Below are 26,255 nucleotides of genomic sequence, written 5' to 3'. Positions count from 1 at the left end.
CTACACTGGCTGTCAGGGTCGCTATGTGGCAGGGACGCAGCTGGGGATGCAGCTGTTTGAACCAGGACCCAAGCAGGGATGAGGGGCCTGCGGGGGCGACGAATCGCCGTCACTTCCCCTACGACTGGAAGAAGCACACAGGCCACAGCAGAGCACCCTGGGAGCCCCGCTAATGAGCTGAGGAAAGAACCAAAACATTCCAGAAATAGCTTGTGTGTCTGCCTCAAAGGTGTGAAGAAAAGTGTCCCCAGAGGAGACCTAGTCATCTGTTTTATACCTGAAAAGACCCTGAAAAGGGAAAGCATTTCACCTGGGACCGGGGCAAGGGCGACGGGAGAATTCAGAGGGTGAGATCGCAGGTCACACAGGGAACCTGGGCTCAGACAGATGGGCAAGTGTGTCCCTGGCACAGGGAAGGCCCAGTGGATCCCGGAGTGAGGGGTGGGCGGGCACCAGGCACGAAGACAAACGAGTGAACACACACGCCTGGGGCCATAAAGCCACCTCAGGCCCCTGCTTGGCACGGACTCCTGTGCAGCAGAAGGAGGCTCCAGGCTCCACGTGAGGTGCAGCCGGCTGGCAAAGGCCAGGCCCTAGACCCCACCAGACCCTGGACCTCAGCGCCCAGGCCCAGACTCTGTCCCCGCCTGGCTGCTGCGCCTCACGGAGCCAGGCTGGACATCCAGGACATCCAGGAAGGAGCTTCAAAGGATCCAGGGTGGGAGGTCTGACGGGAGGCGCGGGGTGGTCAAGTCAGCAGCTCTGGGGCCCAGATTCCCGCTCCTAAAGGGCCAAGCACAGAGGCGGGACCCACACACCAGGCACAGGAGCCCCAGGAAACAAGCAGAGAGAAGCGGCACGGGCTGGGGCTGAGCACCTGACACCCCCGCCCCCACCAGCCCGGTCACCTTGTTCCCCAAGCGAGCTCCACAGCTGGGCCCTCTGGACCCTTCCCCCCTCTGCTCCGGGCTGTGGCACGCGCTGTGGCCTCCACTGGGACGCCTTTCCAGCTCTGCCTCAGCAGCCCCCATGGCCCTCACACCGCTGCCCCCAGCTCACTCGAGCCCCCGAGGATTCTGGCCACACTCACCATCCCAGGCCCATCTGACCCTTTCCAGGTCCTTCCACTGTGCCCCCAGCAGCCCCCCCACGGAGAAGGCCAACAGGAGGGTGCAACCCAGGCTCCCAGACCCCCTGACTCGAACAGAAGCCCCTCCCACACAAGCACTTCCGCAGCCAAGGGTCAGGCAAAGCTGGGCCCCGAGCACAGCAGACGACTCACCCCCTTTCCTTCTCCGAATGGAGGCTTGGAATCGAGAAACAGAGTAAACGGGTGAGAGGCAGGACTCGTCCCTCGGCACCCGGGCCCCACTCCCCACTCCCACCCCTCCTAGCCCATCCCTTCCCTCCCGACAGCCAGGACCTCCCAGACCCCCACCACCCCTGGCCTATACCCTTGTCAGATCGCGGGTGGCAAATCGACCCAAATACCAAGTCAGTACGTGAAATTCAAGGTGGGAACAACCACAAGCAGGGACAATGCTTGTGCGCATGCATGCGCACGCACGCACACACACTCACACGTGCTTGTGTACGTCCACACACACACAGATTTGCACACACCTGTGTGGACACACAGCTAAGTCACACTTGGTTCAATCAAACGTTTGTTCAGAAAAAAGGCAAAACCCCATAAAAACCCATTTCAGAGGCCACCAATGGTGCAGTGGCCACCCACAAGCATTCCTGCAGTGTGTTTCCAACAACAGGCAAGTCAGCGTGTTTTCCAGACCAAGGCCAGTCAGGGACCACACCCTGGCATGGCACCTGCCCTGACATTCTCATCTCGAAAGAACAAGGAACCCAGAAGTTCCAGATTTCTTAGTGGAAAGAGCATGGACAGGAGGGGCTTGGACCCATCAGGGCCCCTCTGGCCTGGGCCTCCACCAACCTCTGCAGCCCCAGCACGTCCTTGGTTCGAGCTATGCAATGAGCACCTGCTGAGTGTGAGGGGCCCCAGGGCTGAAAGGCACTAGAGGGGTCCCACCCTCCCTCCTTCTCCCTCTCTCTCCCTCTCAGGAGAGTCCCCACCCAACCCCTCCTCTTAATGCCGTTTCTGCCAGCCACCTCAGCCCTTCCTTTTTGGGGACACCAGTGCCCCCCCAGGGGGCAGGATATACCTTCCCTTCCTCTTCCCCCTGCAGGGCCCTCCAAGCCACAGGGAGCCACCTTGCGTGAGCCCCATCCTTGCCACCTGCTTTTCTGTCGCCTCACGTTTTCCTTTCTTCCCAGGTGTTCAGGTCATCTTCTCAACAGCCAGACACTAAAGGGCCCTGTCAGCCCTCGATATCGTGACATAAAACTGACACGTTTCTGCTGGCAACGAACCCACGGGCCTTCCTTCTGTCCCGTAAAAGCACGAACACTGGATCATGGGATGACCGCTTAGGCACCTGGGAAAACCCTGATGCTGGCCTGGCTTCCTCAAACCACGTGTGTCTACAGAAGGTGGGCAGGTGGACTGGCTTCCCAGGACAGCTGTCGTCCAGGGGCAGGAGTGGGTTTCCTGTGGGTTTCCTCTGAACAGAGCCACGGGAAGGGCCTGGGTCCAGTTCAACAAAAGCTGTGACCCGCTCACTCAGCAGTGTGGATGGAGGCTCTGCGGTAGGCTGTCCCTTCACCCTCCCCCAGACTCTGCTCAGGAAAAGCTGGTGAAAAGGATGCTGACCTCGGGCCGCAAGAGTGAGCCCCCTCCCTCTGGAAGACAGGGGTCTGTGGAGCAACCCTGTCACAAGGCAACAGAGGGGACACCCAGGCCAGAGAGGAAGGAGGCTCTTCTTCCATCCACTGGTCTCTGCACACAGAAGCAGCCCAGAGAGCAGAAGGCAAATCTTCTGTTTCTGCAGCACAGAGTCCCTGGGTCCCTGGATGACAGACCTCAGGCTGCCCAAGCACCCCTTTCTGAACGTGCAGCTGAACGTGGCCACGCGACAGCCTCTGGCAAGAGACTCCCAGGAACCACCCACCAGAGCCTGGTGTGGGGTCTAGCCAGACCCAGCTGCCTACTGGTATTGGTTTATTGACCAGTTTGGATCTTCAATCAGTGCAGTGGGTCAGCTCCCCATGACTAGCCTTGCACCCTTGTGACCCCGGGGCCCGGAGCTTCTCTGCCTTACTCTTGAATGAGCGAGGTTACTAGGCATAGAATTCCAGGTGCAAAGGCATTCTGACCCAAGACTTTGAAGTTACCGTTCCGCTGTCTTCTAGCATCTGCTGATCAGACCTCCGCTGTCAGTCTGACCCCTGTTCCTTTCTAAGTCATCATTCTCTGGCAATTCAGGTTTTTCTTTTCGTCTATGGTGTTGTGAAATTTTACTATGACAGGTCTAGGGGTAGCTTTGTTTTTACTTCATTGCTTCAGACTTACACTCCTGCAAACTGGAGTCTCATGTCCTCGTTCAATTTTAGAAAAGTCTTAGCCATTTACTCTTCAAATATTGCCTCTTCCCCAATCTTTTAACTCTTTCCCTCTGGGACTCTATTTAGGCTGGGATTTTTCTCAGCTGTCCTCCATATTTTTTGTCTACTCTTTGATATTTTGCATCTCCTTATCTTTCTGTGCTGAACTTCGGGTAGTTTCCTCAGATTATCTTTTAATTCATAGTTTCTTCCTTCAGGTGGGTCTACCATATTGTTTCCCAGGCACGGATTTTTAAAATCTCAGGGGCTCTATTTTTGTTTCAATAACATTTCTTTAGGAATCCTTTTAAAATCTGCTTATCCTTATTTTTCCCCCCCCACTGTGTTGTTCTTTCATTATGAGTTCTGTTATTTCTCTCAAACTTTGGCTTTAAACACCTTGTTTTGTCTCTTTCATAGCATTCTACGGTTCCCAGTTCTTCTGATGCTAATTCCAAGTCCTGGGCTTGGCTCTACTTTCCCCCATCTCTTGGCTTTGTGGGGGTATCAGAGCCCCAGTGCCCTGCCCGTAGGATCTGTATCGGTCCCAAGCCCTCATGGACTATGGGAGCATCTGCTTCCTCTCACTCCCTTGGCTCTGATTTCTCTCTTCATTTTCGAGAACTGGGAAATTCCTCTTCTTTTGTTTTGAGATGGCTGTGTATTTTTAGAGTTTTACTTTATTCAGAATATTTATGGGGAAGAAGGTCCTGACCACATCAGCCTAATCTATCTTGGTGGCTGTTCTCCACACCAAACTAAACTGCAGTCAAGAGTACCTGCTCAGGGCTTCCCTGGTGGCGCAGTGGTTGAGAGTCCGCCTGCCGATGCAGGGGACACGGGTTCGTGCCCCGGTCTGGGAAGATCCCACATGCCGCGGAGCGGCTGGGCCCGTGAGCCATGGCCGCTGAGCCTGCGCGTCCGGAGCCTGTGCTCCGCAACGGGAGAGGCCACAGCAGTGAGAGGCCCGCGTACCACAAAAAAAAAAAAAAAAAAAAAAAAAGAGTACCTGCTTGGAAGGGAAGGGCTCAGCAAAGGTCTAGGGTCAGGGATCAGTCCATGAGGGAGGTCAGAAATAATTTTAGGGGACAGGTAAGGGTTCCTTCTATGGCTGGGGCAGAACCAAGCCTGAAGCCAGGGTTGGGGCTCAGTCTAGAACCAGGATCAGGGCCCTTCCTGTGCCCACGACTGGGTTAGAGCTCAGCACACGACCAGAGTCAGGGGTCCTTCTATGGCTGGAACGAGAGCAAAGTCTGGGACTCGAATTGGGTTCAGGTTATAGAAGGATCGAGCACGTTAACAGTCATGTGCATTGGGACATGCCACGATAAAGATGTTCATGGTCGTGTAAGTCAGGGCATAACCATTATTAACTGTCACGTATGTCAGGACACGGTCATGTATATCTGAACATGCCAATGATGAGGCTATTAACGGTCACATATATCGAGACACACCCACGATGAGGCTGCTGGTGGTCACCCTGGAATCGTGCCCTCCACATACCCATCAAAGCCTCAACACACTCTTGTTTGCCTCCTGCAACTTACGAGGACCTGTCCCATCACCATACCAGCAATGTTCACAACGGCCCCGTGAGGTCGGCAGCTCACTCTACTGAGCCCTGCTTAACTGATGTGTGAACGGGTGCTGAGAGGGTACAGGAAATGCGAAGACCACACAGCTAGTGCCTGGTAGAGCCGGGAGCAAAGGTCAGGTCCCCTTTTCTCACTTGGATGAAATGAAGACGTAAAGTCATACTGGAGGTGTGGAGGACCAGGGGCTGCATGCGCACACGCATGCAAACACACTGGTGAGCCAGGGCCTGATTCCCCACCGCCAGACATGGTGGTCCCACTGTCTATCCCCAGCCCTGTCACCCTGCCCCTCAGCCCTCGATCCATCCACACGTCAGCTCCCTTTTCAGCCCACAGACACCCAATTCCCCCACCACTTCAGCACCCACCCATTTACCTCTAACCTGTCCATACATCCACCTCTCGGTCCTCCCTCCCCTCTGTCTCTGCCTGGCTTTGGCCCAGCTCCCCTGACCTGGGCCCCCGCCCTGGGCTATCTGCCCACCGCCTGCCCTGCCACTCACCAAGCTCCTCGAGCTCCGCCGTCATGGACTTGGAGCGCAGGGTCAGCGTGGTACTGGGGGCCCTCTTAGGGGGCGGCGGGGCTGCAAAGAAGAGGGAGGCCTTGGACCTCCTGTCCAGCAGCAGGCAGCGCGGCGTGGCCAGGTGCAGGTGCCACCTGCGCTCCACCGCTTGGATCTCCTCGTACTCCCGCGAGGACGAGTCACACTGCGCCAGGATCTTGTTCAGGCTGCGGCTGGATGCAAACTTCTTCATGGCGCTGGGAGCTCAGGGGGTGCTGAAGGCCGGGCTGGGCCAGGGCAGCCGGGGCCTCAGGCGGTGGTCGAGGGCCCCAGGGGGGTCACAGTGCTGGCCAGCCTCAGCCCGAGGGCCCACGTGGAAGGCTTCGAGGGCAGAGTCATGGGGTGGGGGCTGGGAGGGGTCTCCCGGCAGGCCGGGCTCCTGCTGCTCCAGCGCCCGCCCCCCCCACCAGGCCTGGAGGCCGCTGCCCCTCGGGGGACCAGGGTGTGGTCAGCCAAGCCAGGGCCTGGGCTGGGCTAGACCCGGCCAGCAAAGCCTCCTGGGCCCAGGCTGTGCCGCGACGTTGGCGCGGGGAGAAGACGCTTTTCCTCTTCCCTCAGGTGCCGCCTCCCCCTTCCCTCCGACAATAAGCGGCAGCGGCAGCGTCAACCTCACAGTTGCTATGGCAACCCCGGCCTCCAGGCAGCTGCTGGCAGCGTCGGGAAGGAGGGCTCTTCCATGCCAGGGGCTGGGGGGCGCCGGGAAGGAGGGGGCAGGGATCTTAGGAGGGCAACCTGGGGTCAGAGGCCGGGAGAGGGTTGGCTGTCTAACATCGGGGATTGGCACCCAGGCGGCGCACGTGGGCGTTCGCCTAGGTTCAGGCCTCTGACGTCAGCAGTCAGCAGTCTGGGGCCGGGGGTGATGAGAGGAGCATGGGCCTGGGGTCAAAGGTCTAAGGTCAGGGGACAGAGCAGGGAGACTGGGCACAGAGGTCCAAAGCCCGAGCCCTCACCTCTGCGCCGAGCCCCATCTTCTTCAGGCTTCCTTGTCACTGACACCACCTTCATGACGAGGCGGTTCCCGCCCTGGCGGATCAGAGCCACCACCTGCTTGTGCCCGACCTTCACCACGTTCACTCCATTCACCTGGGACAGTCAGGGCCCGGGGGCCATCCAGGTGAGTCCTCCTCGGGCTCGGACAGAGGCCAGCACCCCACAGGGCCACACAGGGAAGGACGAGCCTCACCTCGATTAGGAAGTCCCCCGTGCGCAGCCCGGCCCTCCAGGCCACGCCCTCCACGTCCACCGACTCGAGATACTGAAGCGCTGGGAAGGCCGGCGTGGGCGTGAACTCCTCGATGGGGGTCTCTGCTGTGGGACGGGAAGAGGGCAATAAGGACGGCGTCCTGCCAGCAGGGTCCAGGTGGAGGTGGCTGCCACACAGCAACCTCCCACGAACGACCTGGGCCGGGGGGCGGCAGGCGGGGGCTGCCCAGCGCGAGAAGAGCCAGCCCGGGAATCCAGGACACACCCCTCTGAGAGACCCCCCCCCGCCCCCGCCACTCACCCCACCAGAAAGGCCCCCGCTCCATTAGACACGCACAGCAGAGATCCTGGGAACCAATGAGGGAAAGGACCCGCTGCCTCCTACCAACATCCCAAACCAAGAATACAGAGTCACAGCAGGGAGAGGAAGCGGGTGGGGGAGAAGAAAGGGGGGCAGGGGCGCGGCAGGAGGAGAGCAGAGGAGAGGAGCAGAGGCAGGACACAGAAGACACCCCGAGTGGTGCACAGCCCTTGCCAGCCGGGTACCCCGCTCCGTTACCTTTGGCCCCCCGGAGCACAAAACCAAAGCCTTCGTGGTCCCGTTTCTGCAGGACAGCCACCTTGTCGTCAATGACATAATCGCTGACAGAGGAAAACAGAAAGGTGAGGAGAACCCTGCCGGGAAGGCACGTGCCCCAGACAGGATCCCACGGGCACGGACACAGCCCACCCTGGGAGCTGTCCTTGGACTCACCCGGGAGGCCTCCCTCCACATCTGACGCTCCATCGCACGCGTGCCCACCCTCGCCCGCCTGCCCACCTGCCCCACCTGTACCTGTGTGCAGAGAGGCTGTCATAGGAGCCCACCGTGTAGTGGCGGAAAAGTCGCTTCGTCCGGTCCTCCCGGGTTTCTGAGGGGAGGTTCAGGAGCTGACAGAGGGTCTCATCCTCCACGTGGCGTGAACCGCCCCCTGAACCACGCCCGTCACCAGCCGCACGCGCGCGCACACACACACGCACACGCATGCACGCACGCTCACGCACATGCCCCTGGCATGGTAGTGCCCACATGGAAGTGGGGGGGTCCAAATCCTGGGGTCCTGGGCCCAGCGGTCCTAGGTGAGAAGGCTGAGGGGACCATGCAGGAACTCTTGCCTCTAGGGGTCAGGGTCCAGACGGGGGCAGGAGCTGTGGCTCATCTTTCTCCTGAGTGGCTGCACACAGCAGACCGGACAGGGCCAGGGCAAGCACAGAGAGAGTCAGCAAGCCCCCAAACTAAGGGCAGAGAAGGTTGCGCACGCACACGTGTGGCCTGGAGTCACGTGTAAGTGCTGTGTTCATACAGGCGTGTCTCTGTGACCTGCAGTCATGTGCAGGTGCTGTGCTCATACGTGTGCATGTCTGTGTGTGCATGACCCCCAGTCATGCGCAAGTGTCACGCTACATACCCCTGTGAACTGGCACTGAGGTGGCCCTGTGTCTTCAACGTACCCCTCACCACAGAGACGCTCACCCCCATGGGGTCCTTTGCTCCAGACGCCACCTCCATGTATGGGGGGCTAGGTCCCCCTATCCTGCTGTCACTGCATCCCACAGAGCTTTATCCCCGTCTGTACTCTTGATCTCAGAGTCCCTCACAGCCACTGCAGAGCTGCCCCACCCTCGGCCTCGCTGATGTCCTGCAAGCCTGCAGGTTCCAGTCCGTACCTCCAGTCACGACCCTCCTTGCTCCAGGCTTACTTCTCCAGCTGCCTGTACACGTACACTGGATTCTCTGGTACCCTCGCACCCACTCCTGGCCCCCAGCCCCCAGCACCTCTGTCTCCAGCTCCACCACCACCTGTAATTTCACCCCTAAGCTCCTCCCCCCTTCTCTACCAGCTTAGCATTCCTCAAGATCAATTTATTCATTCAACAAGTACGTACTGAGCTCCTACTACGTACCAGGCTCCAAGAATGGAGCAGAGAACAGAACGAAGCCCCCCTACCCTGCGGAGTTTACAGGCTAAACTGTACAGATGAAGAGAGAGAGGAGACGAGAAACAGGTACACACAGAACGTGTGGAACGCTGGTAAGCAGTAAGAAAAAAGGAAGCCGTTTGGGGCGCTGCAATTCTAGGTGGTCACGTGAAGGCCTCCCCAGGAAGGGAGAGGTGAACAAAGGCACGAGGACGTAAGGGAGCAGCCCTCCGTGTGGGTAAAGGGTTTCTGGGACAGTGAACAGCCTGGGCAGCTGGGGCGGAGGGAGCAGGAGAGAGAGCAGGAAAGGAGGCCCGAGAGGGGACCTATGATTCTGACGACTGTCTCCACTAACTGTAAGCTCCTGAGGGTAAGGACCATGTCGCAGTTGTTTCTGTGATCCTAGCACCAAGCACAGCACCTGGCACACAACAGGCGTTCCAAATGCCAACTGGAAGGACAGACAGGTGGACAACTGGCTGGGGCGGGGGGGTGGATGGATGGAAGGATGGATGGAACAAGAGGTAGACAGAAGGATGGATCAAAAGGTAAATGTATATATAAGTGGATGGAGGGAAAGAGAGCAGGGTAGGGAGGTGGGGGGATGGATGGAAGGAGGGGATGGGTGGACTGGGTCTGCTAGGTGGCTTGATGGATGACAGGATGGGTGGGTGAGTGAAAGCATAGATGGATGTAAGAGTAGACAGAGGGGACTTCCCTGGTGGCACAGTGGTTAAGAATCCGCGTGCCAATGCAGGGGACACGGGTTCGATCCCTGGTCTGGGAAGATCCCACATGCCGCGAAGCAACTAAGCCCATGCGCCACAACTACTGAGCCTGAGCTCTAGAGCCCGCGAGCCACAGCTACTGAAGCCTAGAGCCCGTGCTCCACAACAAGAGAAGCCACCGCGATGAGAAGCCCGCACACTGCAACGAAGAGTAGTCCCCGCTCGCCGCAACTAGAGAAAGCCCGCGCGCAGCAACAAAGACCCAGCACAGCCAAAACTTAATTAATTAATTAATTAATTTAAAAAAAAATAGTAGACGGAGGGACTTCCCTGGTGGAGCAGTGGTTAAGAATCCACCTGCCAACGCAGGGGACACAGGTTCGATCCCTGGCCCAGGAAGATCCCACATGCTGCAGAGCAACTAAGCCTGTGCGCCATAACTACTGAGCCTGTGCTCTAGGGCCCATGAGCCACAACTACTGAGCCCGCGAGCCACACTACTGAAGCCTGCGTGCCCTAGAGCCCATGCGCCGCAACTACTGAGCTCACATGCTGCAACTACTGAAGCCCACGTGCCTAGAGCCCACGCTCCGCAACAAGAGAAGCCACCGCAACGAGAAGCCCGTGCACCTCAACAAAGAGTAGCCCCTGCTCGCCGCGACTAGAGGAAGCCTGCGTGCAGCAACGAAGGCGCAACGCAGCCAAAAATTTAAAAATTTTAAAAAAAGAGTAGATGGAGCAGTGGCTGGATGGAAAGAAGAGCTCCTGTTAACATCAGAAGACACAGGTATCAGGAAAAGTATTGATCTGGATTTCAGAACCCTGCCACTAACTTGTGTGATTCTCAGTATGTTCGACAGTCCCTTTTGGCCCTCTCCTTATAAAGCAGGAAAATTCACCTTGGAGGGGCCCCCTAGGTTCACCTTGGAGGGGCCCCCTAGGTTCACCTTGGAGGGGCCCCCTAGGTTCTGATGGCCTATAGTCTGATCTCACTGGCACCGTCCCCAGTGCTCACACCCTCTCCTCCCTCTGCAGCACACCTGCACCCACCACCCTGCCGTCCCCAAAGCCAGAGCAGGCCAGGCCTCTCCTCACCTCTACCACACCCTTCTCCACGCTGACCCAACTTCGGAAACGTTCACAGTGCCTGCCTGCAGAAGGACTCCTCCCCCAAAAATGACCCTCTGCAGATCACTGGACTCCTATTTTTATATTTATCGACCAAACACAAATTATTACATAACGCAAATGAAAACACACAGCATGCCCCCCCCACCCCCAGTACTGGAAAGAAAGGAGGAGGAGGGAGGATGCCAGCCAGAGCCATAGCTTTGGTGTTCTATGCCAGCCTCCCGGATGCCCAGGGCCGCCTCCCTACTCCCTCCCCTCACAGCTCAACTCTCCCTGCTTGCAACTGCTGCTTTCACCCAGATGGGTGCCGTGGGAGCCTTGCTCTCTGCTGACCCAGGGCATCGGCCTGGCCCACACGTGTTGGCAGTATCCCCTCCTTGGCCTCTAAGTCCCTTCTCTGTCCCTGCTCCAGTCTCAGAAACAGATCTTTCTTTGGATCTGGGCCTGTTGGAAGCAGGTTCCTGTTCCTGGGCTGCCCTCTCGCCTCTGGCAGTACTCAGCCCCTGGGTCCCAGATCAGAGACTCTGCCCAGAGCAGCTGGCGGCCGGGCCTGCAGGTAAGGACAGAGGTTATTCCCACCCCCTCCCAGCAGGCAGCCCCCGCAGGCCTGTCTCCCTGCCCGTCCATGAAACGCTCCTATCTACCCAGGTACCTTCTGACACTTTCAGATGACAAATCCCAGAGCCACCCCTGTCTAGGAGCCCCACCACTGCCCGGAGGCCTATAGCTCCTTCAACAGGTTGCTCTGTGTCGTCTCCCTTCTCTATGACTCCAGTCCAGCCCTGCCCATCCCGTCTCCGTCTCCCTGCTTTGCCCTGCCTGGGCCATCACCCTAATCCTAAATGACCAGCACGATCAGGACAGCGCCCCCCAGACTCCTCCTGCGACACCGCCACAAACTTTAGCCCCTGGTCCCAGGACGCGGGACCAGCCCTCACACTCCCCACTCCAGCCCTGCCACCCGCCCCTCAACACACAGGTTCGCTCAGCCAGAGCCCATGAAGCGTGGCAGCTACAGCACAGACCCTGCAGCCCACTGCCTACACTGCAAACAAGACTGCTCCTTGGGCTGCGGGACAGAACCCTCCTAGAGATGAACTAACAACAACTGTCCCCACCTCCCAGGCACGCCGGGACGAGTCAGTGAACTCTTAGATGTAAGAGAGCTTAAAACCCAGCCAGGCATCCTGACACTGCTTGGAGCACACGGGGTGCCAGCACGTGTAGGTCTAGAAGGCCATGCCGTGCCCTGGCCAACAGGCCGTGCCCTGGCCAACAGGCTCTGCCCCCACCCCCACCATGCTGACCACCTAGATGGTCCTAGCGATCCTTCAAGGCTTAGCTCAAACAACACCTCTGCTTTAAAGGCCCCCGGACTCCTTCAGACCGACCCAGGGAGGCCCCTGTGCTCACGCCTGTCACAGCCATGCAGTGTGCCCGCCTGCCCCTCGCTAGGCAGAGAGCCAGCCCCTGTGACCCCAGCTCCCAACACAGGGTCCAGCGCACGTCAAACACCTAACAAACATGGGCTGTTCTCAAATTCCAACTCCAGTCCAGACCTCCCTTCCTTCCTCCCCAGCCTCAGATTCAGCTCCAACTGCCCCTGGACCCACAGAGTTCTCAGACCAGAACCTTTATTGCCCACCCTATAGGGGCGCACAGGACCCACTCCCTACGCAGGTCTCGAGGCCCCTCCTTCCCCTCCCCTCTCCTGTCCAGTTGGCACCAGAGCCCAAACTTCCGAAACCACTCCCCACCTCAACATACCACCCCACCTGCCCACGATGGGCAGAATACAGGATGTCGTGTCCCTCCCAGGCTCCCAGCCGCAAGGAGAGCCGTCAGGGTGAGGCGGTGTGAACAGCCAGGTATGAGAGTAAAGGCTCCACTGTGAAGCAATTATACTCCAATAAAAATAAATAAATAATTTATAATAAAGGCTCCTGCTCAGGAGTGGGTCAGCGGCCACACTCCTGCTTCCCTGGGCTCTGCCACGCTCCACCCAGGGCAGGGGTCCAGGCCACACAGGGGTGGGCTCCCCTGGGGAAACCCGCAACCCAGGATAAGGGAGCACAGCAACCCTGGCTCTGAGCCCTTCATGTGCAGAAAGACAGAGGAATGCACCCTGGGTCCAGACACACCACTAGTGACCACCACCTAGCCACCATTCGGGAGGGGGCTCCCTTGTCCCACCAGCTCTCGGGGCCAGAAATAATACCTGCGGGTCGAGGGGCCTCCTGGGTGCGCAGTCAGCCCTGGCTGGGGTCTTGAAAGGACCCCGCTCCTTTCCACCGGCAGGACCACCTCAGATCCCAACTCCCAGAGGGGTCCTTCCTGGAGGTTCAGGTGGTGAGCAGGGTTGGACCGAGGCTGCTCACCAGCCCCAGGAGCCACGGCCTTTGCCCTCACGTCCTTCCTGCAGGCTAAGGATGCAGCCATCCCCCACCTGCTGCCCTCAGACCATCCTGGCCCCAGGGCACCCATGACAGCCCCTCTGGGCCCAACTGGCCTCATTTCCTTTTGGCTGGCCCAGGCCTCCCGGCACTGCCCACTTGGACAATCTGTCCACTTTGGAAAGATGCCTCTTTTCTCATACTGACCTCTTTACTTGTCTGCCAGCCACACGGCAATCACACACTCCAAGCACCCAGCATTTCTGTGAGAACCGTGTCTGGGAAGGGTTGTGGTCACTGAGAGCCACATGTGGGATCACAGACTGGTGCACGTTCATACGTGTGCGTCCCATGGGCGCGCACGTCACACGTGTCTCCACAGCTGTCCAGGATCCAGATGCACACGTGTGTGTTGGTAAGTAAGTATGGGGTGAACGCGTGCCGTGTCTGTCATGTACACGAGTTTGCACCTACTTCGAACGTGTGTTTGAGTTTGTTCTAGTCTTTTCTCTGTGTATACAATGAGGATCTGCCTCCAAGCAAGACCAACGGGAAGCTGGAAGGGGCGGCACCCTCAGGGGCCACCCAGGGGACGTAGGGGTCACTCACCGTGCCGCGTGTCATACTGTCTCATCTGCACCTCCTCCACGCAGTCAGCCGGGAACCAGCCTGTGCGGCCTTTCACGGTCCCCTCCCAAAAACCGCCCTCCCCAATGCTGAGCACTGGAGGGACAGAAGCCAGACGGGCTGTCAGGGCGGAGGAGGGCGGCCGGAGGGCCACACCTCTCCCACCAGCACCACCAGCCCCACCTCCACCTCCTCGGGCTCAGGCTCTGCCCACCCACCCTTCACGTCTCTCCTTCCCTTCCCGTCCCTTCCTTCATCCTCCTGTCTTTTTCCCTGGGAAAATTTTGGGATCCACACAGAAGACAGAAAAGAACAGATGGGCACAGCACAGGATGGGCATGTGGGGGACAGAGAGACGCACAGATGGACACACTCGAGGGGGGGACAGGAGGCAGAGGCAGGGGCCACAATCCTACTCCTGCCCTCCCAGCTGACCCCTCTCCTCCCACCTCTTCAACCAACCCCCAACCAACCTTGCTCTGTCGCCCACCCCAGGGGTCACGGCCAAGAGCTCAGGGTCATTGTGCTGCGGCCAGGGGATTAGGCCACATGATGGGCCATGGAGAGCTGACCCTCGCAACTGTGTCTTTCTTAGGCTCCACGGGCAGAGAGCGCTCATGAGGTGAGGACCCCAGTGATGACAGAGACCCTTGTAATGCAAGGAGCTTGTCATGGCACAGGACCCCCTCATCACAGACACCCACATTAACTGTCACAGATACCCCCAGAATGGCAGAGAATTCCCACATATCACAAGCGTTTCCAATGAAAAAAGTCCCAGAAGTGACACAGGAACCCCATAATTCAAGGAAGCTCTGTAATAAGATAAGGTCCTACGAACACAGAGAACCCCACCACCACCAGCCCCGAGCATGACACAGAAACACCCCCATGACGAGAGGAGCTTCTGTTGTGACACGGAAAACCCAAAATGACAGAGGATGGAGAGGGACCCACGACAGGAACCCCATAAAGACAGACACCCCTCCCTGACAGAGCCCTTCACAGCGACACAAGGAATCCCCAGTGGCAGATGCAACCCATAATGACCACGGCGACTCAGAGTTCCCAGGGACACCCCTAATAACAGACACCCAAAATGGCATCAGCCCCTCCACGGTCGCCGGGAAGCCGGGCCGGGCACCCCAGAGTGGCGCCCGCGAACCCCAGGAGGCCCCGCGCCGCGCCCCCCCGCGACCGCGCCCCCCGAGCCCCCTCACCCTTCACGGCCTCGCCGCGGTGCAGCGGGATCTCGCCCTCGCCCTGCGGGCTGTGCGCCTTCACGGCGATGAACTTGCGGCCGGGGACAGCGCTGTAAAGTTTCCGCTTCGGGCCCCGGGGCGGCGGCGCGGGGGCCGCGGGGGGCGCCGGGCCAGGGCCGGGCACGGGACCGGGGCCGCCGGGGCCGCCGGGACCGCTCGGGCTGTAGACGAACACGTAGGTGACGGACGCGATGCCGGGGGGCAGCGGGCACGCGAAGCCGGCGCCCGGGGCCTCCATGGCGCGCGGCCCGGCCCCGCCGCCGGCCTCACCGCAGCCGCCGCCGCAGCGCCCGCCGCCCGCCGCCCGCCGCGGCCGCCCGCCCGCCCGCCGGGGGCCCGGCCCGGGGCCGCTCCATGGGCCGCGCCGCCGCGCCCGGCCCGCTCCCGCCAGCGCACGAGCCGCGCCCGCTCAGGGCTCCGGGGCCGCGGGGCTGCGCTCCCGGGCGCGCCGGGCTCGCTCCATGCCACGGCCGCTCCGCGCGCCCCGCCTCCTCCGCGGCCCGGCTCCTCCCTCTGCGGGCGGCGGGCCGGGCTCCCTCCTCTCCCCCCTGCGGCCCGGTCGCCGCGGCCCCGACGCGGGAGAGGCCGAGGGGCCGAGGGGGACTACGGTGCCCAGAGGGGAAGGTGGGGGAGGGGTCAGTCCGACGGAGGAGCGCGGGGACGGGGGAGGCGGGACCGGCTGGGTGGGAGCTGGGGAGGGACTGGAGGCTTCGGACAGGAGGGAAGCGCCTCCGTGAAGGTCCGCCTCGCCGCCAGGAGGGGCTCCCCCAGCGGGTCCGCGCCCGCACCCTCCAGCTCGGGCCTTGGCCTCCTCACACCCTGACCGCTGCGTGTGCTGGGCGCCAGAATCCCCCTCCCGACCTGGGTCTTCTCCTGGACATCTGCCTCGGATGTTCATGCCCTCTCCAGGCTGACCGCCTTGCCCGGACCACTCCCCCGATCTGGGCACCGAGCCTGAGGCCTCAGCCCTACGCCTCTGCCCTGCTCAACGGCCTGCACTGGCTCCCTGGCACCTAGGCCGACCAGGTCCACGTTCTCCGCCGATAGCCAGGCTCTCTGGGACGAGAATTAGCTACACTTCAGTAACAAGGCTGGGTACCTTCTTTTCCCTCCCGCGGCCGCTCATAAGGCTGTCCCCAACACCTCAGCTATCCTAATGCTCCTCCTCCGGCCAACTGTTAAGTTACTGTCTCTCAGCTCCGAATGCACCTTTCTCTGTCCGGCTCTGTGATGGTGGTGGGGACTCTGCGACTACATTTCATGCCAGGCTTTGCCAACAGGGGGAGCCAGGGGGAAACTGCCACCTCGGCCACCTCTACCCACCACCCCACAACAGCAGCTCAAACTCAGCCGTCTACCTTCCCTCCTTCCACCAAACGTGATCTCTCCCCCTGAGGCCCTCTCCCTCCAGGGTGCACCAAACTTCCTCAGCCCCCTCCTGGCCACTCACTGGGGGACTCCCTTACCTCCAATAAAAATTACCTGGATCGCTCCCCCCCAGCTGCTGCTTCGTCCTTAGCCCCCCACCACATCTGGCACTCTAGGCACCTACTAAATGTTTGCTGGAAAGAAAGCTACAATAATTCTGTTCTCCCCACAGAGCAGGTCTTAGCTTGTGTTTGCTAAAAGAATGACCGAATATACGAAAACTGCATGAAAGCAGGGCTTCCACACAGCTCCAGCTCAGGAGCAGCCCATCTGCAAAACTGAAACACCCCAAAGTTTGTTCTTTTAGCCACTGGGCCATGCAAAAGTTTTGGGGGAGAACTGAGATGATTTGGGGCAGGACAGGTAGCCTTGCAGTCTGGGTAGGGACATCACAGGTCGAGGCTATATGAGCAGGGACGACAGCAGAGGAAGAAATGGCTTTTATAAGCTCCTGCTGCACCCCTCTGCTGAACGCTCAGGCTTAGGAAGTTTGGGAATCAGGTCTACCTGGGGACAAGTTAAGCTGCTTCCCAGCTCTGTGACTTTGGGCAAGTCATTTACCCCACCTGAGAGTTAGGACCCTCATCTGTAAAATACAGCACAGCCTCATACACGGTCAACACTACGCTGCTGAGCCCAGCTGTCATTGTGAAAACAAAGTGGTATTTATGTAACTCTTTCAGTCAACATGTCAGCCGAGCACCTTCTATGTGACTGGCTCTGGAGCAACTGTGGGAAATGAGACAGACAGCTCCTGCCCTCAAGGTGCAGGGAGGAGAGAGGCCTTAATCAGCAGCAGCAGGCCACTGCTGTGGGCCAGGGGGGTCCCAGTAGGGAGCCCTCACTGCCCAGGCTCCAGAAGGCTTCCCAAAGGAAATCTTTGGGTAGGATTAGCCTACCTTACTGATGAGAAAGGCAGGCACAGAGTGGTTGGCTAATCCGCACAAGGCCACACGGGAGGCAGATGCAAGGACTGCACTGGAGCCCATCCATCTGTCTGCAGAGCCAGTTTCTACCTTCTACTCCCCACTGCTCAGCTCAGTGGGGCTCCAGCCCACAGAGTCTGGTGAGGCTCCCGCCCAGGCTTTTTGTTCTAAGTTCTAGGAATGCCAAGTCCTTCAGACGTCCTTGGTTCTCAGGGTCCCAGCACTCATGGTGAGGGATAAAGAGAAGAGCCATGGGGTCCTGTGGTTATACAGGGCCAGAGGGGCTGGGGAAACACCAAGACGGAGTGTTGGGATGAAGACTCCCCCCTTGGGAACAGGGCTAGGGTCCACCCATAGATTTTGAGCCCTCATGGAAAGGAAGCTCCAGTCCCTGACCTCTTGCCACACGTCACCCAGCCCTGCCTCATCCCAGCCCTCATCCTCCTCCCTGGCACTGCAGGAACCTTTCTAAACCACAGGTCTGACCAGACCCTCTCCCCACAACATTCTCCCTCAGCTGCCCACTGCCTTCGGGACAAGTCCAGCTCCAGCCAGAGATCAGCATGGGGGCGCCTGCCCCAGGCCACAGGACCTCACCTTCTTCCCTTTCCCATCCAAAGAGACCCCCCCGCCGACCCAAAGCCTCAGCTCATCACTGCAGAGGTGCCAGGCACAAACAGGCCCCTCCCTGCCCCGCTAATGCTGGCTCCTCCAGGCTCAGGTCCCGGCCCCCACATACCTGATCTTACTCTGGCTGCCCCTGCCTGCTGCGGGGCCACTGCCGTCACTCTGCTGGTCACCATCCCGGTCCCGGTCTTTCTCCTCCTGCAGCCGCTGGAGCAGCAGCTGGTGGGGGAGGCTTCGCAGTGAAGGTCCAGGAGAAGCTGCTGGCTGCCCCTCACCCTTCAGGTTGATGTCGCTGGCTGAGCGCTGCAGGGGCCGAGGAGAGGCAAGGCCGCTAGGGCCAGCCAGCCGCCGCCGCTTCGCATAGCTGGGGGTTTCCCTGAATGGTACTGGGAGGGGGTAGGGGGGACAGGTGAGACTCTGGGCAGCCAGAAAGGGTGACCAACTTGTCCTGGTTTGCCTGGTATTTCCAGATTTTAAAAGTAGAATCCTATGTCCCAGGAACTGCCTCAGTCCCGGCAAACCAGGACAGCTGGTCACCCCATGACTGAAACTATGATGCCAGGAGGGACACATACCAAACTGCCTCTACCTCTACCTTCAGGGGTAAAAGCCTGCCCTTCCTCTCAGCCAAATGAGGTCTTGGAACTGCCTTTTTCACAGGCTTCCAGAGAGACAAAACCGGCCACATGTGACAAATCTCACCAGACTACCACTGTATAGAACTGTTTGCAGTTGACCATAACCAGAGAAACTGTAAAAGATGTTCTAGACCGGGGGTTGGCAAACATCTGTAATGAATCAGATAGTAACCATTTCAGGCTTTGCAAGCCATACAGTCTCTGTTGTAAGGACTCAGCACGGCCTCTGCGGCATGAAAACAGCCTCAAATGATGTATAAGCAGATGGGTGTGGCTGAGTTCTAATAAAACTTTATTTAAATAGCAGATGATGAGTTTAAAAACATGATCCAACTATGTACTATTTACAAAAGAATCACTTTAGATCCAGAGACACAAGTAGGCTTAAAATAAAAGGATAATGGAAGATAATTTCATGTAAATAGTAACCAAAAGAGAGCTAAGTAGCTACATTAATATCGGACAAAATAGACTTAAAAGATAAAAAGTGTTACAAGAGACAGAGGACATTATATATTGATAAAAGTGTCAATTCATCAAATAGATTAACAATTATTAATACATATACAACAAAGCATCAAAATATATGAAACAAACACTGATATCGTTGGAGAAATAGACAGTTCTACAATAATATTTAAGACTTTAACACCCCACCTTCAATAATGAATAGAACATCTAAAGACAAGATCAATAAGGACATAGAAGACTTGAACCAATTAGACCTAACAAATATATATATATATATATATATATATATATATATGTATATATATATGACACTCCACAGAACAAGAGCAGAATACACATTATTCTCAAGTGCACATGGAACATTCTCCGAGATAGATCATTAATGAGGTCACCAAAAAAGTGTCAATAAATTTAAAAAGACTGAAATCATACAAAGTATCTTCTGCAATGACAATGGAATGAAGCTAGAAATTAAGAACAGGAAAAAAACCTGGAAAATTCCCAAATATGTGAAAAATTAAACAACACTCTTAAACAATGTGTCAAAACAGAAATCATAAGGAAAATTGAAAACACTTTGAGAAAAGAAAAACAAAAATACAACATACCAAAACTTACAGGATGCAGTAAAAGCAGTACTAAAAGGTAAATTTATAGCTGTAAGCACCTACATTAAAAAGGGATAAAGGTCTCAAATCAATAACCTATTTAAGGAACTAGAAAAAGAGAAGCAAACCAAACCCAAAGCTAGCAGAGGAAGGAAATAATAAAACTTACTTGAGATAAACAAAATAGAGAATAGAAATACAGAGAGAATCAATGACACCAAAAGTTGTTTCTTTGAAAATATCAACAAAATTGACAAAACTTTAGCTAGACTGACTAAGAAAAAAAAGAGAAGGGGGACACAAATAACTGAAATCAGAAATGAAAATTGGGGTATTACTGCCAACCTTATACAAGTAAAAAGAAATATAAGAGAATACAATGAATAATTGTATGTCAACAAAGTAGATAAACTAGATGGACAAATTCTAGAAAAACATAAATTACCAAAACTGACTCAAGAAGAAATAGAAAATCTAAACAGATCCATAAAAAGCAAGGAGATTGGATCAGTAATCACAAACCTCCCAACAAAGGAAAATCCAGCATGAAATGGCATCGCTAATGAATTCCACCAAACATTTAAAGAAGAATTAGCAAAATCCTTCTCAAATTCTTCCCAAAAAATGGAAGAGGTAGGAACACTTCCTAACTTATTCTATGAGCAATTTTAAAATGAGCAAAGGGACTTCCCTGGTGGTTCAGTGGGTAAGACTCTGTGCTCCCAATGCAGGGGGCCCAGGTTCTATCCCCGGTAGGGGAACTAGGTCCCACATGCATGCCGCAACTAAGAAGCCCTCATGCCGCACCTAAAAGATCCCGCATACTGCAACTAAGACCCGGCAAAGCCGAAATAAATAAATAAATATTTTTAAAAATAAATAAAAATGAGCAACATTTCTCCTGACATTTCTCCAAAAAAGATGTACAAACAGCCAACAAGCACATGAAAAGATGCATCAACAACCATTAGGGAAATGCAAATCAAAACCACAATGAGATACCACTTCACTTAGACTAGAATGGCTATAATAAAAAAATTTTTTTAATAAAAAATATTCTTTTAAAGGTAATAACAAGTGGTGGTGAGGATTTGAAGAATTTGGAACCCTCATGCATTGCTGGGGGAATGTAAAATGGCGAAAAACAATTTGGTAGTTCCTCGAAAAATTAAATATAGAATTATCATATGACCCAGCAATTCCACTCCTAAGTGTACACCCAAAATAATTGAAAACAGGTTTTCAAGCAAATACATTTCACACATCTTCGTAGCAGCAATATTCACAATAGCCAAAGGGTGGAAACAGCCCAAGTGTCCATCAAAGGATGAATGGATAAACAAAATGTCACATATACAAACAATGGAATATTATTCAGCCATAAAAAGGAATGAAGTAGTGATACATCCTACAATATGGATAAAGCTTGAAAACAAGGAAGCCAAATACTAAGGGTCATTCCACTTAAATGAAATATCCAGAATAGGTAAATCTCTACAGACAGAAAGTATGTTAATAGTTGACAGGGGTTGAGGGAGAGGGGAATGTGGAATAGTTGCTTAATATATATGTTGTTTCCATTTGGGAGGATGAAAATGTTTTGGAATTCAATACAGTTGGTTGTGAATGTACTAAATACCACTGAATTATTCCATTTAAAATAATTAATTTTATGTTACATGAATCTGATTTTGACGGTGGGCTGGATTTGGCCTGGGGGCATTGTTTGCCAAGCCCTATTCTAGACTCCTGTTATGCAAAGTGTGGGCCTTGGGCCTCACCTCCAGCTTTTAGAAATGCAGAATCCCAGGCTCCACCCAGACCCTCTGAGTCAGAATCTACATTTAACTAGATCCCTGGGTGACTCAAATGTACATTGCTAAGTGAGAAGCACCTCCCTAGGGCACTCTTCAAAAGCACTCTGGGAGAGCAAGTCAGAGAGAAGTGTACTTGAAAGTGTACACACAAGAGAGGGTAGGAGAGCCTGTGGACCCAGAGGTAGCCCAAGGCAACAGGTGAGGAAGCAGAGGTGGCTGCTCCCAGGTAGGATCCCTGCTTCCAGCTGGTCAGTCTAGAGGGGGAAGGTGAGGCTGCCAAGAGGCTTCCAGGTGACCTGTCCCGGGAAGGGTGACAGGTCTCAGCCTACCAGATCCCTCCAGGTGGGCTTCGTGCCTGAGGAAAAGGAAGGATGACTGGGCAAAGCCTCCCTGCCGCTCCTCCTCTGTGTGCAGGTCCCACCCGGGTCCCCAAGCTGGGATGGGACGTGACAACTGACTCATGGAGGGAGTGTGCGCAGAGGGAGTGGGGTAACAAGGATGGATCCCTGGATTGCTCAGGACTAAAGACAGGCTTTGCCATTAACCCTTCTGTGCCTCAGTTTCCTCCTCTGTAAGAATGGACTAACAACAATCACTCATTGGGGGGTTGTTAAAACAGTGAATTAAAATAACAGGGTTTATCATAAATACTCATGAACACCTGGCTGCATCTTCTGAGTGTATGTGTGACACCTGAGCAGGTAAGGGTACATGGCCGGCAGAGCTGATGCCCACAATGGGACTAACTGATATGGACCTCTCAGCTCAGCGACAAATGCCTAACCCCAGCCGGGTGAGCTCACTCTGGATCAGGCAGACAGAAAGATAATGGTGACCCCAGGAGCCCTGGCATGTCTGTTCAAAGAAGAGGGGCAGCTGAGGCCTGCCTGACTCTCAGCCTGGACCGTGGCCTGGCCCCCACCCTCAAGGCCACCTGCCAGAGTCCAGACCCACGGAATCGAATCCCACATGAGGTCAGAGGGGGAAGGGGTTGCAAATAACCATATTTTACTGAAGGGAACTGAGGCACAGAGGTCCCAAGAAGCTTTCCCAAGGTGACATCACAAGCAGAAGAGGGAACCCACATCCACAAACCAGGCTTCTCCCAGGCTAACAAACACCTCCAAACACGCAGCAGCCCCAACCAGACCCTAACTGGAGCCCTTGCTCTGTCTCTCACCCCTAATTCAAACCTCAAACTTCATCACAGTTCTCTCCCAAGCAGAACCTGGGCCCCAAGCCTACACCACTTCATCAGCTCAGTTACGTGCTCGACACACGCCTACTGATTCTGCAGCCTACCCGCTGTCACAGTCCGCTGACCCTGCTTGGGGAACAAGGGGCTCCTAACCAAGCCTCACTGTGGGGAGGACTGTTCTGGGAAGACTATATCGGAAGACTTCTTAACATGAACTTGGCCTTCGTCTTAACCCCTGCCTGACCATAACCTCACATTAGAACCAACAAGGACTCAAAACCTGAGACCAGCTCTAGCCCTCTGCTGTCCACTGTCACTTTAAATTTGATAAAAATGGGGATATCAGGCTTCCCTGGTGGCGCAGTGGTTGAGAGTCCGCCTGCGATGCAGGGGACATGGGTTCGTGCCCCAGTCCGGGAAGATCCCACAGGCCGCGGAGCGGCTGGGCCCATGAGCCATGGCCACTGAGCCTGCGCATCCAGAGCCTGTGCTCCGCAACCGGAGAGGCCACAACAGCGAGAGGCCCGCGTACCGAAAAAAAAAAAAAAAAAAAAAAAAAAAATGGGGATATCGCAGTCCCAGCAGAAAGGGGAGCCTGGGAGTCTGTGTTCCAAAGAGAGCCGTGGGCAGAAAAGCCTTGTCCACCAAGGACAGAGGGAGCTGAGCAGGAAGTCCCTCTATGGCTAGGGGGCTGGAAGGGGCAGCCCCTGGCCAGAAAATATACTTTCCAGGAAGAGAAGCCCACCCCCCAGCCACCCCACACAGGGAGGGGCGGCAGGATTTGGAGGGCTGACAGGGGAGTGGGTGCCCCCTGACCCAGGCCCGATGTGAGCCCTCCTGCCCTGAGGTTCAGACTACAGGGCACCCCCTGGTTCTCCTTCTGGGGCACGTGCGGGGCTCCCCCTGAAGCACTGGCTGCCGAAGGCTCAGAGCCCCTCGCCCCGAGACCGCTGCCACCCTCTCCCACGGGCATCCCCGCCACTGGGTTTTGACTTCTTTGCGCGTGCATACATGTGTCGAGGCTTGCTACGGGCCACTTGAACTGCTTTATGTGCCAGGATGAAGTGAAACACTGAGGGTCCACTGCCACGTGTCCCCTGCTGGCCCTTCACACGACCTAACAGGAAAACAAATCTTGACCCTAACTTCAACCCTGCTTTCAACCTAAGTTGATCTCTAAACCCAGCACTGGCGCCAACCCACAGCCCTATCCATTATTACCATGCCCTTGACCCTGACCTGACTCTAACCCCAATCCACAGCCCTCACCTAACCATGACCTTGACCCTGACCCTTTGTCCACCCTACACAGGCCCTTCCCTCAGCACATTCCCCATACCTGCAGGGGCCACTAATGGACCACTCCCAGTTGTACTGGAAGAACTGGAGGAAAAGGCTCAGGGTATGGGGGCTTCCTTGTAACACCCCCACTGACCCTTGCACTGCCGGGCCCCGACGACCCCCACAAATGCACATTCAGCAGGGACCTGGGTGGGCAGAACTCACCAACATCCGAATCTTTGTGAGTCTTGATGACCTCCGCAAGCTCAAAGTTCCCTGCTATGATGGCCACCTGCGGGAGGGGAGGGGCAGGAGGGAGGCTCAGCAGCCCCAAACGCGCCTCCCCTGGGCCGCGGCGGCGCCTTCTCGGACCCCTGTGTGGGGTCTTCCTCAGCTGGGGACCCCAGGTTCGGACGCTGTCCCCTGCCTAAACTCACCACCCCAGTCTGCATGGGACCGAGGGGTCTCCTGGGACATGAGACTCTCGGAGCTAAAGCTGGGACGTGCTGGCCACTCTGCCTGTTCTCTTAAGGGCCCCTCCACACACCATCTTTTCTGTCTCAGCCATGGCCCACCACTACCTTACTCCTGTCACCCTCTCTGCTCCGTGCCCCCACCCCTGCATCTCGTCATCCAGAAAGCCCTCCACTGCTGCCTCTGCCCCCTTGACTAGACAATCAGTGGCCACACCTGCTCTTCCCACGTCTCCTATGAAGGCCCTTGCTCCCACTGAGAGTGGGGTCCCAGCTCCCTCCGTGTCCAAAGTCCCCATGACGTGGTCCCCGACTCCCCCCACAAACTCCAGGCCACACAGAGACCCATCCTTCGGGTCATCCTGGTGCTAAGAACCAAACCTGGCCAGAGAAAAGGCCCAGAAACATGACCTGAGTTCAGTCGGGATCTGGGACCACCCCTCTCGCCCCTGGTTCGGCCTCTGCACCCCACCTGTCTCTGGTAGATCAGGCCCACAACTGTTCTCCCTTGGCCCCAGGGCCCTCTAGCCCTCTTCTCCTCTTCCTGGAAGGGGGACCAAGGGAGCCACCCTCAACGAACACCCCCACCACGAGCTGGGCACTGCACTGGCTCACCCCCTTCCTCCGTCCCACCCTGGGGCGATCCTGGAGTCAGAGCTCCCTTATTACTCTACAGGGAAAAAAAGCAAGGTCTAGAGAGACCAAGCCACATACAAACAGACAAACACGCTCTGGGGCAGCCTCATGCTCCTATAGACACTGGTGTACCTGGAAGGCTGTCTGGCTGTTATAATTGCGGACATCCTTATTGGCTCCACGGAAAAGCAGGACGCGGGCACAGCTCTCCTGTGGGAGGGTCGGAGTAGGGGTTGCAACTGGGCGACAGCACACGCGCACACCGGAGTGCAGGGCACACGTACCCACGCCTACATGTTCAGCGCACACATTTGTAGCACAGGGACAAGCAGGTCAGGTGTACACGTGCAGGTCCCACCTGGCCCAGAGGGCCCAGGTGCACACAATTCACACCTGGTTGTGCAGAACACACACACATGACACGACACGTGTGTGCAGGGAAATGATATACACACGTAGGTCTACAAGGCCACAGCTCACTGCAGAACGCAGAACACGCACTTGTGGCGCGACACACAGGGTCAGACGTGCACACACAGGTAGTCACTGCACAGCATCACCTGTGTGTACACACACGTGTGCACAGGCGCAGGCACACCTGGTTGTAGAGGGCACAGATGTGCAGGGCTGTGTTCCCCGAGGCGTTCTGAGCCCCCATGTTGGCTCCGTAGAACAGCAGGTGCTCCAGGTGCTGCACGTGCCCGAAGCGGCAGGCCTGGGGAGGAAAGAGGTGCTGCTGGGCCCCTGGACAGAGCCCAAGCCCCAAACCCCAGAGACAGAGCCGGGGACACCCCCGCCGTCGTGCTCCCCGCCCACCTGGTGGACCTCCTGCCAGCCATTCTCGTCGGCGGTCCCCAGCCGAGCGTGGTCGTGCAGAAGCAGCTCACAGCAGAGGGCGTCTCCCCCACCCAGGGCGCTGTGGTACAAGGGCGTCAGGCCGCGGCTGTCCTTGTAGTCGGGGGAAGCGCCCAGGTCCAGCAGGGTCTGAGAGCGAGAACCTCAGTATTCATGCCAGGCCAGCCTCCTCCCGCTACTGGGCCGCACGCCCCTCCAGGCCAGGGCTGTGCCCGCACTGACCGTCAAGGCCGCCGCATTCCGCTGGCGCGTGGCACAGTGCACAGCGGTGAGCCCGTCGCGGGTGCGGAAGTCCAGGTGAGCACCGCCGTTTCTCAGCACCTTCAGCAGGTCTGTGGCGTCGTCTAGCTGGGCCGCAAGGCTCAGAGGACACT

At 56.6% G+C, this 26,255-nt stretch overlaps 1 protein-coding gene across 5 annotated transcripts in view; it reads right to left on the bottom strand.

Annotated features, from left to right (window-relative positions):
- Positions 1 to 26,255, bottom strand: part of SHANK3 (SH3 and multiple ankyrin repeat domains 3) — a 51,793-nt gene that overhangs the window by 20,244 nt on the left and 5,294 nt on the right. For 4 of the 5 annotated variants that reach the window (XM_049694014.1, XM_049694017.1, XM_049694016.1 and 1 more), the window contains 14 exons: positions 26,104 to 26,255; positions 25,843 to 26,010; positions 25,625 to 25,741; positions 25,159 to 25,236; positions 24,143 to 24,209; positions 18,017 to 18,290; positions 14,882 to 15,084; positions 13,644 to 13,757; positions 7,659 to 7,734; positions 7,383 to 7,465; positions 6,804 to 6,928; positions 6,571 to 6,703; positions 5,561 to 5,641; positions 1,283 to 1,306 (listed from right to left, as the gene is read on the bottom strand). In XM_049694014.1, coding sequence (XP_049549971.1) covers positions 1,283 to 1,306; positions 5,561 to 5,641; positions 6,571 to 6,703; positions 6,804 to 6,928; positions 7,383 to 7,465; positions 7,659 to 7,734; positions 13,644 to 13,757; positions 14,882 to 15,084; positions 18,017 to 18,290; positions 24,143 to 24,209; positions 25,159 to 25,236; positions 25,625 to 25,741; positions 25,843 to 26,010; positions 26,104 to 26,255 — 1,695 coding nt within the window. The remainder of the gene's footprint in view (positions 1 to 1,282; positions 1,307 to 5,560; positions 5,642 to 6,570; positions 6,704 to 6,803; positions 6,929 to 7,382; positions 7,466 to 7,658; positions 7,735 to 13,643; positions 13,758 to 14,881; positions 15,085 to 18,016; positions 18,291 to 24,142; positions 24,210 to 25,158; positions 25,237 to 25,624; positions 25,742 to 25,842; positions 26,011 to 26,103) is intronic. The other variant, XM_049694015.1, reaches the window with a different exon arrangement.

The sequence above is a fragment of the Orcinus orca genome, chromosome 11 (genome assembly GCF_937001465.1).
Source record: "Orcinus orca chromosome 11, mOrcOrc1.1, whole genome shotgun sequence".
NCBI classification, from domain to species: Eukaryota; Metazoa; Chordata; class Mammalia; order Artiodactyla; family Delphinidae; genus Orcinus; species Orcinus orca.
Note: the sequence above shows the minus strand (reverse complement) of the source record. Positions and strands in the feature narration are given on the sequence as shown.